Source organism: Erinaceus europaeus, chromosome 6, assembly GCF_950295315.1.
Source record: "Erinaceus europaeus chromosome 6, mEriEur2.1, whole genome shotgun sequence".
Classification (NCBI taxonomy): Eukaryota; Metazoa; Chordata; class Mammalia; order Eulipotyphla; family Erinaceidae; genus Erinaceus; species Erinaceus europaeus.
In genome coordinates this window covers 12,947,624-12,959,927 of record NC_080167.1, presented here as the reverse complement: position 1 = coordinate 12,959,927, position 12,304 = coordinate 12,947,624, and the positions used below count along the sequence as shown (strand labels likewise).

Sequence of the window (12,304 nt, the reverse complement as noted above, 5' to 3'; positions counted from 1 at the left end):
GTTAAAAATTGATATTATCTAGTCAGACTATCTACATTCCGTCACATGCATATAGAAATATAAAGATTACTTCAAAATGACTATCTCCCAACTTATAATATTACTTTTCTTCACATACAGTCAACATGTTTTTAATTTTAAAAATTTCAAATATATAGGGCCAGAGAGAGGCCCAGAGGGAGAGATGTCACAGCACTACTCCACCATGCACAGAGCTTCCCTGGTTCACTGGTTCAAACACTGAGTCTCTCATACAAAGCAAAGTGCACACCTACTAGGTGAGGTTATCTCTCAGCCACATGTAGCTTATAAGAGAGGGGTCCAGAGATTGTTTACTCAGTAGAGTGCACATTTTACCATGCTTGAAGACCTAGGTTCTAGCCCTCAGCTACCACATGGGAGCACGATGCAAAAGGTAAGTTTTCAAGAACAAGTGGAATAGCTGTGGTCTCTCTCCTCTGCTTCTCTGTCTCTTGCCCTCTTATCTGGGGTGGGGGGAGTTCACCAGAGAAGGTGGAGTTGTACAGGTACAAAGAATGCCCCAGTAGTAGAAAAAAAAAATAGAAAAGTGTAAACAGAAAATTGCCACGAAGCATATGCTTGTAAGTCCCAATGTGCTTAACAGACCTGGAAGAATAAGGACATCCAGAAGCCAACTATAGTTATGTAAAACTTGAAACTTAAATACTTAGCTCACAGGGCCAAAGAAATGGCTCACTTTGATAGTGTGCTGATCTGCCATGTGTACAGCCCAGGTTCAAGTCTGGGCCCCACCTCAAAGAACGAAGCTTTGTTGCTGTGGTTTCTTTCTTTCATTCATTCTCTCTGCCTCTCTGTATATTAAAAAAAAAAAAAAAAAAAAAAGTGACTCTACACTGGTAGAGCACACACTTTACCATGAACTAGGACCATTTACCACATGTGGCACCAGGAGAAACATGAATGGTGGAGCGATGCTGTGAGCTCTCTCCTCTCAACCCCCCTACTCCCTTTTCTGTCTCTATATAAAAGTAAAAAAGAAAATGTCCACCAGGACTGATCATGAAGATACAAAGCCCTAGCACAAGAAAGAAAAGAACAAAAAAAAAAAAAAAAATCTCCAAATTCAGCTTTCCCATTTGGCAAAATATTACCCTTACAAAAGCCACTAAAACAAGATGTCAGGAGTAATTAAAAACCTGACTTCAATGTCTCTGCAGATAAGAAAACTATGACACATTTTGAAAGCTTGCTTACCAAACTCCAAACCGTGCTGGTACCTTAACATCAATTCTCTGACCACACTCAATTTCTGGCTTTTATCCATAGTGTGATACAAGCCAAGTAACCTGGTCAGCTGTACCACACACAAATGTTGCTGCAGAGCTCTAATGTCAGCAGGCAGTGCTAACTTCTCCTCTGTTGGTGTCGACAATGGAACAACTCCAAGCAACTGATTAATAAACTGCAAAGTGAAAAAAGGACACACAAGTCTAAGAAAGTCTTTTTTAAATATATTTTTTATTATCTTTATTTTATTTATTGGATAGAGACAGCCAGAAATCAAGAAGGAAAGGGGTGACAGAGAGAGTGAAACAGACACCTGCAACACTGCTTCACCACTTGCAAAGCATTCCCCCTGCAACTGAGGACTGAGGTCTCAAACCCAGGTCCTTGCTCACTGTAGTATGTGTGCTCAAGCAGGTGCGTACCACCCAGCCCCGAAGAAACAGTCTTTAGCATACCATAAGTTAATAAAATGACCTAGCAAAAAGATCAAGAATAGAAATTAGGGGCCAGATGGTGGCACAGCTGGTTACAATGTTACAATGCACAAGGACCCAGGTTCAAGTCCCCACCTGAAGGGGGAAAGCTTCATGAGTGGTGAAGCAGTGCTGCAAGTGTCTGTCTCTCTTCCTCTCTATCTCCCCTTCCTTCTCAATTTCTGGCTGTCTCTATCCAATTAAGTAAAGATAATAATAATTTTAAAAAAAGAAATTAAAACCACCACGAGTATATTCTTTCCTGACTACCAAATCTGCTTAAAATAAAAAATTCCTAACAGTATATACAATGTTGGTGAAACTGGTACATTAACTCACTACTAATCAAAACCACTCTGTCAGTATCATTCCTACCGAAAGATTAAAATTCATGAAAGTGTTTTGTAAACTGTACTTGATATAAGATACAACATAGCAAAGTAAATAATTAGAAGTGTAGATAAGAGCAGATTACCAAAAACCTATAATTATCCTAGCAGGCAAACTATAAATTCTTACACTGAATGTACATTGAGAGGAGAGACTTTGTCATATCAGTGGCCTTAATGGGTTTCAAAGGGACATATGTACCCGTGTTCATAGCTGCATTATTCACAATAACCAAAGAGTGGAAGCAGTCTAAATACCCATCAACAGACAACTGACCGACTAAAGAAGTTTTCGGGAATATAGTCCATGGGATACTATTCTGCAATCAAAAAAGATGATACTGATACTGAGTCCTTTGAGACAAAACAGATGGAACTAGAAGTGATTATGCTTAACAAATTACCAAGAGATGAAAACCAACAATGGATGGTTTCACTCATACATGCCATCTAGAAAACCAGTATACATGAACTTGGGGGGAAAAAAGCAAAAGTAAAAAACCTGTTTCTAAGATTGTGAGAACTATGGTGGTTATCCAAAGATGCACTTCTGACACAAAAATTATATCCAATTATTCACACAATTCCCACCACCAGATCTCTGTATCCCATCCCCTCCCCTGACAGCTTTCCTATTTTTTATCCAGCTTTCATTCTTTTAAGCCATTTTACATGTCAGTTATGCTAATTATTATGCCTTGTTTCAGTGGATACTAAAAAAAAACTTCCAATAGGTTTTGACATGAAATAATACATCCATCTTTTACTCTAGTACTTATTACTACTACGGAAAAAGCATCTTCTACAACCTGAATCATATTGTTGTTTATCTTAAAATTCTACAACAAAAAGAATAAAAACAAAAAACAGCCTTTTTAAGATGACTAGACAGCCGACTCTTGGGGCTTGTAATGTTTAAGAAGGATTTGGCTTCTATTTCAAAAGTTTTCAATTTGAACCTTACTTGGACAGCCTACAACTTCTGACAAACATACTGCTGGGTGGCACAGTTTTTAGCTGTTGAAGTCATTCTACATTTGAAAGGCCGTGCCAGCAAAATTAGCCCCAGTGAAAAATTTACACAGAACTACAAAACTCATTGCAAAGGTTTTAAGTCCATTGTCTCACAGAACAATGACCACTTATCACTGCTAGTACTGCAGTATCTCAACAAAGTTCTTCTCAATAGATCATTCATTACTACATGTGATCATGAAATGACCCAATTTTCAAACATAATAAAAAAACAAAGCTATTGAGGGCCGGGTGGTACTGCAGCAGGTTAAGTGCACACAGCGCCAAGCACAGGGACCAGCGCAAGGATCCCAGTTCGAGCCCCCAGCAACCCACCTGCGGGGGAGGGGGGGTCACTTCACAAACAGTAAAGCAGGTCTGCAAGTGTCTATCTTCCCCTCCTCTCAATTTCTCTGTCCTATCCAACAACAGCAGTAACAACAACAACAAGGACAACAAAATGGGAAAAAAATGGCCTCCAGGAGCAGTGAATTTGTACTATAGGCACTGAGTCCCAGCAAGAACCCTAGAGGCAAAGACGAAGAAGGGGAGGGGGAGGAAGGAAAGGGGGAAGAGAAGAGGAAGAGGAAGAGGAAGAGGAAGAGAAGGAAGAGGAAGAAGAGGAGGAAGAGGAAGTAGAAGGAAAAGGAGGAAGAAGAGGAAGAAGGAGGAGAAGGAGAAGGAGGAGGAGGAGAGGAAGAAGCTATTAGCACTAGATATATACTAGCAAGTATTTATGAATTTCAGCTAGAAGCTGAGATGTTCCATTACAGAACAGTAAGCATATTCAGTTGTTCCCTATGTCAAGGTCTCAGAAAGAGGGACAGGAAAGCAACAGTAAGAAAACTGAGAATATGCAGAGTCCCAGCTCTATAAAACAATAAATAAATAAATTGCAGTCTAGCCACAGTGGAAATTTTTCAATTAAAAAAAACTAAGTAAATATCTAACGTAAGAACCAACTGTTGCACTGCAAGGTATTTTTCTCAGAAAGATGAAAACTTCACAAAAGAAAAAGCCCACAAATATGATCATAACAGCTCTGGTGTAACAACCAAATACTGGAAAGATACAGTCTGGGAAGTGGTACAGTGAATAAAACATGGGACTCATGGACATAAGGTCCAGAATTCAATCCATCCCTGGTACAACATATGCCAGAGTGACACTGTGATTCTATGTTTTATTAGTAAATAAAAAAAATTTAGGGAGTTGGGCTCTCATGTGTTTTAGAAAGGAAAGCTACACACATTTAACCTATTAAACATAGGTAGCTAGCAGAATTCTGAATTGTACTTACTTTTGTACACTGTGTAGCAGGCAAGAGGTCAACAAACACCTTGAGGTCTGTAAAACAACAAGGTTTATCACCAAACTTTTTAAAATACTGGAACATTAATTCTTCTGGATCACCTAAAAAAGAAAAGAATGACATTGCATTATTCATGAACAGAAGCAACCTCAACTTAAGAGGTCTAATATGAAATACTTATTTCAATTAAATATTTTCTTAAGTGTTTGGATGAGAATGACAAAGAAAGTTGATTTGCTTAAAATTAAATAATCTCAATTAAAAATAAATTAAATACCTAATCTAGACTTGGGCAGCATAGACGTGGTGCGGTGAGTAGGGTATCAGATTCATGAGCCTGAGTCCTAAATTCAACGCCTAGCACTGCATATACCAGGAGTGATGCTCTAGTTCTTTCTCCCGCTCTCATTCTTGTGTTAGTGAACAAATGAATGAGTGACCTGGGAGGTGTTCAGTGAATAAGGTATTAAGTTTCTCAGACAAGAGGTTGAGTTTGACCCAAGAATTTCATGTACCACTGTCATATTTTGCCCCCTCACATCTCATTAATAAAAAATCTAAAAAGGCATGTTTTAAACAAAGAGTTGAATCTTACAAACTCAATTACCTGTTATTACAATTAAGAAATGTTAACATTTTCATGTATTAAAGTTTAAGCTTGGGAGTCAAGCGATAGCACAGTGGGTTAAACGCAAATGGTGAGAAGCGCTAAGACCAGCATAAGGATCCCAGTTCAAGCCTCCAACTCAACACCTACAGGGGGAGTCACTTCACAGGTGGTAAAGCAGGTCTGTAGATGTCTATCTTTCTCTCCTCCTCTCTCCATTTCTCTCTGTCCTATCCAAAAACGACGACATCAAAAACAATAATAACAACAACAACAATAAAAAACAAGGGCAACAAAAGGGAAAATAAATAAATATAAAAAAATTAAAATCAAAGTTAAACTTAAAAAAAGCTTTCATTAAAGTTTAAATATGGAGTGAGGGAGATAGCATAATGATTATGCAAAAAGCCTCTCATGCCTGAGGCTCCACAGCCCCAGGTTCAATCCCGAACACCACTATAAACCAGAGCTGAGCAGTATTGGGGGGATCAGGAAGGGGTAGTTTAAAGATGCACTTATGGAGCCAGGCGATGGCCAGGGAGGCCACTGGACAACATTGTGTAAAGCCCTGGATTCACTGTCAGGAACTGAATAAATCAGGCATTTAAGTTGATGTGAAAAAATTAAAACATTTTTCTCTCTATAACAAACCCTGAATCACTTAGATAATGAAAAGTCATTTTTGGGAGTCGGGCAGTGACGCAGCAGGTTAAGCGCACATGGCGCAAAGCCCAAGGATTGGTGTAAGGATCCAGTTCGAGCCCCCAGCTCCCCACCTGCAGGGGAATCGCTTCACAGGGGGTAAAGCAGGTCTGCAGGTGTCTGTCTCTCCCTGTCTCCCCCTCCTCTCTCCATTTCTCTGTCCTATCCAACAACGACAACAACAATGACAACAACAATAACTATAACAACAATTAAAAAAAGGGCAACAAAAGGGAATAAGTAAGTATTAAAAAAAATGTCATTTCTGTCAATAGGAACACCAACAGAAGAAACAAGTGAAGAATCACAGGCCGGGAGTCAGGTGGTAGCACAGAGGGTTAAGCGCACGTGGCACAAAGGCCAAGGACCAGTGTAAGGATCCTGGTTTAAGCCCCCAGCTCCCCGCCTGAGGGGGTCGCTTCACAAGCAGTGAAGTAGGTCTGCAGGTGTCTATCTTTCTCTCCCCCGTGTTCCCCTTCTCTCTCCATTTCTCTCTGTCCTATCCAGCAATGACAACATCAATAATAATAATAACTACAACAATGAAAAACAAGAGCAACAAAAGGGAAAATTTAAAAAAAAAAAAAATCACAGGCCAACAAGGTCACACTTACCGTAGAAAAATTAAACCTGAATATGCACAAGGCTACTAATTCATGCCTCAAAGGAAAAATAAAATAAAAATGAACTCTCGTCAGGGGAGATAGTTTAGCCTGTTACAGCACCAATTTGAATGCCTAAGATACCAGAGGCCACAGATTTGGCACCAACTTATACTGGACTTGAGCAATATTCTGGTCCTATTTTTTCTCACTCCCTCCACTCTCATGTAAATAATTATTTTTTTATTATTTATTTCTATTTAAATATTTATTTAGTACCTTTTTGTTGCCCTTGTTTTATTGTTGTTCTTATTGATGTCGTCATTGTTGAATAGGACAGAGAGAAATGGAGAGAGAAGGGAAAGAGAGAGGGGGAGAGAAAGACACCTGCAGACCTCCTCTCAACATTTCTCTCTGTCCTATCCAACAACGACATCAATAACAACAACAATAACTACTACAACTATGAAAAACAACAAGGGCAACAAAAGGGAAAATAAATATTTTTAAAAACTAGAAAAAATTTAAATCAACAGAAAAAAGCTTATAATACCAAGCAAAATAAATCATATATATATACACACACACACACATATATGTATGTATGTATGTGTAGATACACACGAGAGAGGTGCTAATGATAAGCTGAATAGGTATCTGATGGCTAATTTTGTGATTAATTCAAAATTATGATGATATCTGTGTCTCGAACATGAGTATAATTGTAGGACTCTGGTAATACTGTACTTGGGCATTAGAGCATCTCTGTATCTATTTAGATATCCAAATATCCATGCTGCCTCTTACCCAGTTTGTACTCATCATTAAAACCTTGACATCGTAAACGTCTAATCAGCTCTAGCTTAGCTAGATGTGGTCCTCGAAGATGGCGTGAACTTTTAGATTCTTCTGTTATGCGATCTTCTATAAACTTCACAGCTTCTTCTGCAGAATAATGTACTTCTCCTTCTAAAGAGCTGAATACGGACACAGGAAAGAGGTATTTTGTGTCTCCATTGTCCACTCCAACACTTAAAAGTCAAGGCAATTGATTTCAAGAAACAAACTAAACTAAGAAATATTACTTTTATAACATTAAAACAACAAAATGAGAGTAATGAGCTTATTCAGATTAACATTGCATTTGATTATTATTAGACTGACTAAACTCCTTGATATCTTTAAGAATTGATAGGATTCCGGCGTAAGCATACTGGTTCGAGCCCCCAGCTCCCCACCTGCAGGGGAATCGCTTCGCAGATGGTGAAGCAAGTCTGCAGGTGTCTATCTTTCTCTCCCCCCCCGTCTTCCCCTCCTCTCTCCATTTCTCTCTGTCCTATCCAGTAACAATGACATTAATAACAAGAATAACTACAACAATAAAACAAGGGCAACAAAAGGGAATAAATAAATAAATAAACAAACAAATAACTAAAAGAATTGGCAGGATCAGTGAAATACCTGACTAGCAGAGCATGCTGCTGTATCATGTGTACATCCCAGGTTTGAGCCTGGGCCCCACCAAACTATGCTGTGGTCACTTTTATACTCCTCTACTTTTCTATTAAAAAAAAAAATTAAGGAGGCTGAGTGGTGGCACACCTGGTTGAGTGTACATGTCACAATGCGCAAGGCCCCTGGTTCAAGCCCCAGGTCCCCACCTGCAGGGGGAAAGGTTCACAAATGGTGAAGCAGTGCTGCAGGTGTGTCTCTATTTCTCTCCCTCTCTATCTCCCTTTTCCCTCTAGATTTCTGGCTGTCTTTAACCAATAAACAAAGATAATAAAAATAAATAAATCTTTATTTTTAAAAATCCATGCACATGTAGTGCATATGGTAAACAGAGCATATATGAGCATAGTGATTCTACATGAAAAAAAGTTTAGTTATTTCTTTTTTCTTAAAATATTTATTTATTCCTTTTGCCCTTGTTTTATTGTTGTTGTTATTGATGTCCTCGCTGTTAGATAGGACAGAGAAATGGAGAGAGGAGGGGAAGACAGAGAGGGAGAGACAGATAGACACCTGCAGACCTGTTTCACCTCCTGTGACGCGACTCCCCTGCAGGTGGGGAGCCAGGGGCTCAAAATGGGATCCTTGTGTCCGTCCTTGCGCTTTGCGCTGCCTGCGCTTACCCCGCTGTGCTACCGCCCAACTCCCCATTTTCCCCATTTTATTGGATAAAAAAGACAGAAATTGAGAGGGAAGGAGAGACAGAGGGAGAGAGAAGAGACACCTGCAGACCTGCTTCGCTACTTGTGAATCATCTTCCCTGTGGGTGGGGAGCCGGGAGCCTGAACCTGGATCCTTGCGCAGGTCCTTGTGCTTAGTACTATGTCCCCTACAGGTGGGGAGCCAGGGGCTTGAACTCAGATCCTTGCACTTAGTACTATGTGCGCTTAACCAGATGCACCACCACCCAGCCCCCTGAAGTTCTCCTCTCTATCCTGAGTTAATAAGTAAAGAATCAGTCTCTCAGAGGACTCTCCAATGGCACACCTAGTAGAGCACGCGTTAGCGTGTGCAAGGTCATGGGCTCAAGTCCCCAACTACAGGGGAGGAAGCTTTGTAAGTAGTGGAGTGGTGCTGTAAGTATCTCTTCTTCCTCTCAATTTCTAGCAGGAAAAAACAAAGATCCCCAGTGCTAATACTGATAGCAAAATTAAAAAAATTTTTTTTTAAAACTCTTCTCAAAAAATATATAAATTTACTTTTGGGGCATAATAATTATGCAATAACTCTCATGTCTGAGGCTCCAAGGTACCAGGTTCAACCCCGGCACCAGCAGAAACCAGAAACCAGCAGTGCTCTGATTAAAAAATATTAACACATGGGGAGATGAGAAATTTTATCCATGTGTCAATAACTGTAGTGTAAACCATTACCCTTCCAGTAAAATGGCAAAAATAATATAAACAGCATACATCATATATTATTTTAAACATAATAAAGGCTGAAAAAAATAGGTGGCTTAATATTGTAAAGTGCCAGTTTATAATTAGTATCTTTAACCCTACTTCAACATTCACTGTAATAGTCCAATTATGTTTATTATAATATTGTCTATCATAGCCAAAGATAGAAAATATAATTCAAGTGTCCATCAGTAGGGAGTAGATTCATCTCTAAAATGAAATAATTTAAGTCACTAAAAAGATGAAACGAATTATCATGTTATACATGACTAGGTACCCAAGATATTTTAGGGGGAATATCCCAAGTTGTAAACCATTATGCTTAAAATAAACCCTTAATCATGCTAGTAAATAAACAAATCTGAGAGATATCACACTGTATCAAGAGTTATTTCTGGGGCAGGGAGATAACTAAGGTTGTCATGTATGGCCCTGGTCTGAGGCCCAGCAACACAAGGGAGATGCTATAGCACCAGAGAAACCCCCTGACACTCACTGTAAGTGCCCTACCCGCACCCCAAATGAAGGGGGAAAAAAAAAAGTCCAGAGCAAGACCCTGGCTCTGGAGAAACCAAGTAATCAAAGTCATTTGGCCTGAGAGGTGGTGCAGTAGATAAAGTGTTGGACTCTCAAGCATAAAGTCCTGTATTGAATCGCTGGCACCCCATATACCAATGTGATACTCTGGTTCTCTTTCCCTCTAATTGATAAATCTTTTTATTTTTTAAATTTATTTGGGGGATGGTAAACAAACTACAAAATAACACCTATACCATACATTTCTGCACTGGTTTGAAAAAATGCTTAATGAACATTTTTCAATTTTAAAAATTGGGAAATGGAACATGATGGCAGAGGAGGACCTAGTGGGGGCTGTATTGTTATGTGGAAAACTGGGAAATGTTATGCATGTATAAACTTAATTGTATTTTTAATTATTGGGGGATTAATTTTTATAGTTGACATATAATACAATAGTGTGTACATAATGTAAGAATTCAACCCCCACTAGGTCCACTATCATCCTTTTTGGACCTGTACCCCCCCACACCCCCCACCTACTCCAGTCTTTCACTTTGGTGCAAAATACCAACTCCAGTTCAGGTCATACTTATTGTATTTTACTGTCGACTGTAAACCATTAATACACTCATAAAGAAATTAATAAAAAGAAAGAAAATGGGGGGAAATCTTACTTTGAAGACATTATGAGACAGAGGAAATTCAATTAGACCTACCGAATTGGTAATTCAACTAATCCTCTTGCTACAACATAATCAACATAATACAAAGTACTGTTGACACATCAGGTTGGTGGCTCAACAAGTACAACATAAGACTTGCTGTCAGGCTGGGGGGGTTGGGGGGGTGGGGACCAGTATAGTCATGGGCCCTTTGGAATATAACTAAAATAGGCCTACTTTCTACAAAACAGAGCCCCCCCCCCCCCCAACTCTTCATCTGAACTATTCCAGCCTTTAGGTTCATTTCATAATTAGTCAACAATCTGTTTGGCTTTATATGTTAACTCTTTTTTCAGCCACCAGGTTCCAGATTCTATCATGATGCCAACTGGACTTCCCTGGGCAGATGACCCCATCAATGTGTCCTGGAGGCCCAATTTCCCAGAGCCCTATCCCACTAGGGAAAGAGACAAGACAGGCTGGGAGTATGGATCGGCCTGTCAATGCCCATGTTCAGCAGGGAAGCAATTACAGAAGCCAGACCTTCCACCTTCTGCATCCCCATAATAACCCTGGGTCCATACTCCCAGAGGGATAGAGACTAGGAAAGCTTTCAATGGAGGGGATGGGACATGGAGTTCTGGTGGGAATTGTGTGGAGCTGTACCCCTCTTATCCTATGTTTTTTGTCAGTGCTTCCATTTTATAATTAAAAATTAAAAAATAAAAATAAAGCAAAAAGGGAGTAGGGCAGTAGTGCAGCAGGTTAAGCACACATGGCGCAAAGCGCAGGGACCAGCGTAAGGATCCTGGTTCGAGCCCCCAGTTCCCCACCTGCAGGGGAGTCCCTTCACAGATGGTGAAGCAGGTCTGCAGGTGTCTATCTTTCTCTCCCCGTCTTCCCCTCCTCTCTCATTTCTCTCTGTCCTATATAACAACAACGACATCAATAACAACAATAATAATAACTACAACAACAATAAAAAGACAGCAAGGGCAACAACAGGGAAAATAAATAAGATTAAAAAAATAAAATAAAATAAAGCAAAAAATAAATAAAAAGACTTGCATATCTGAGTTTCTGGGTTCAATTCCCGGTACTGCATGTAATAGTGGTACTTGGTCTCATAAAAAAAAGATCAACAGGAGATCAAGAGGTGGCTCATCTGGTAGAGTACAGACTTTACCATGTGTGAGGACCCAGATTTGAATCCTTAGTTACCACATGGAAGCATCATGGCAAAGGGGACAATTCACAAGATAGAGAAGTGCCACAGTATATTTGTCTCCCTCTCTTTCTGACTTTACCCACTATCTGAAAGTAAGCAAAGAGACTCCACCAGGAGTGATAGAATTGTGCAGGTACAAAGCTTTATTAAACTTCTGGAAGAAGGAAAAAAAAAAAATATATATATATATATAGTTTAAAATACCATTTAATTCAGGAAAAAAGACAACTTACTGTTCACCTTCAGCAGGAGGGGTCCAGGCCTCTTCAATCAGTCGAAAGACAGAATCGAAATAAGTCAGATAGAACTGCCAGTCATCTGAGCTAAAATCAGATTGAATGGTGTACACAGGATTAAATCCAAGTTGTGACAATTCTGCCTTACGGACCCTGATATTCAACTTATTTTATAAGTTACATTTTAACATCTACTAGGAAAATTTAAAAATGCTCTCTGAGTTTTCTCTATAGTATGGGAGTGCTTGGAGTTTAAAACCAAAACAAAAGCAAACAAACAAAAAAAAAAAAATCAATCTTCCCTTCAATAAAATGACCAGGACTAGAAAATTGATAGTCTTAACAGAAAACTCCCCACTCCCTAAATGAGAGG

General features: G+C 39.4%; 1 protein-coding gene across 1 annotated transcript in view; it reads right to left on the bottom strand.

The window, feature by feature from the left end:
* Nucleotides 1-12,304, bottom strand: part of NAA25 (N-alpha-acetyltransferase 25, NatB auxiliary subunit) — a 70,725-nt gene that overhangs the window by 24,665 nt on the left and 33,756 nt on the right. Inside the window, exons 9-12 of the mRNA XM_060193071.1 lie at nucleotides 11,929-12,018; nucleotides 7,176-7,345; nucleotides 4,446-4,558; nucleotides 1,237-1,444 (exon numbers count right to left, since the gene is read on the bottom strand). Coding sequence (XP_060049054.1) covers nucleotides 1,237-1,444; nucleotides 4,446-4,558; nucleotides 7,176-7,345; nucleotides 11,929-12,018 — 581 coding nt within the window. The remainder of the gene's footprint in view (nucleotides 1-1,236; nucleotides 1,445-4,445; nucleotides 4,559-7,175; nucleotides 7,346-11,928; nucleotides 12,019-12,304) is intronic.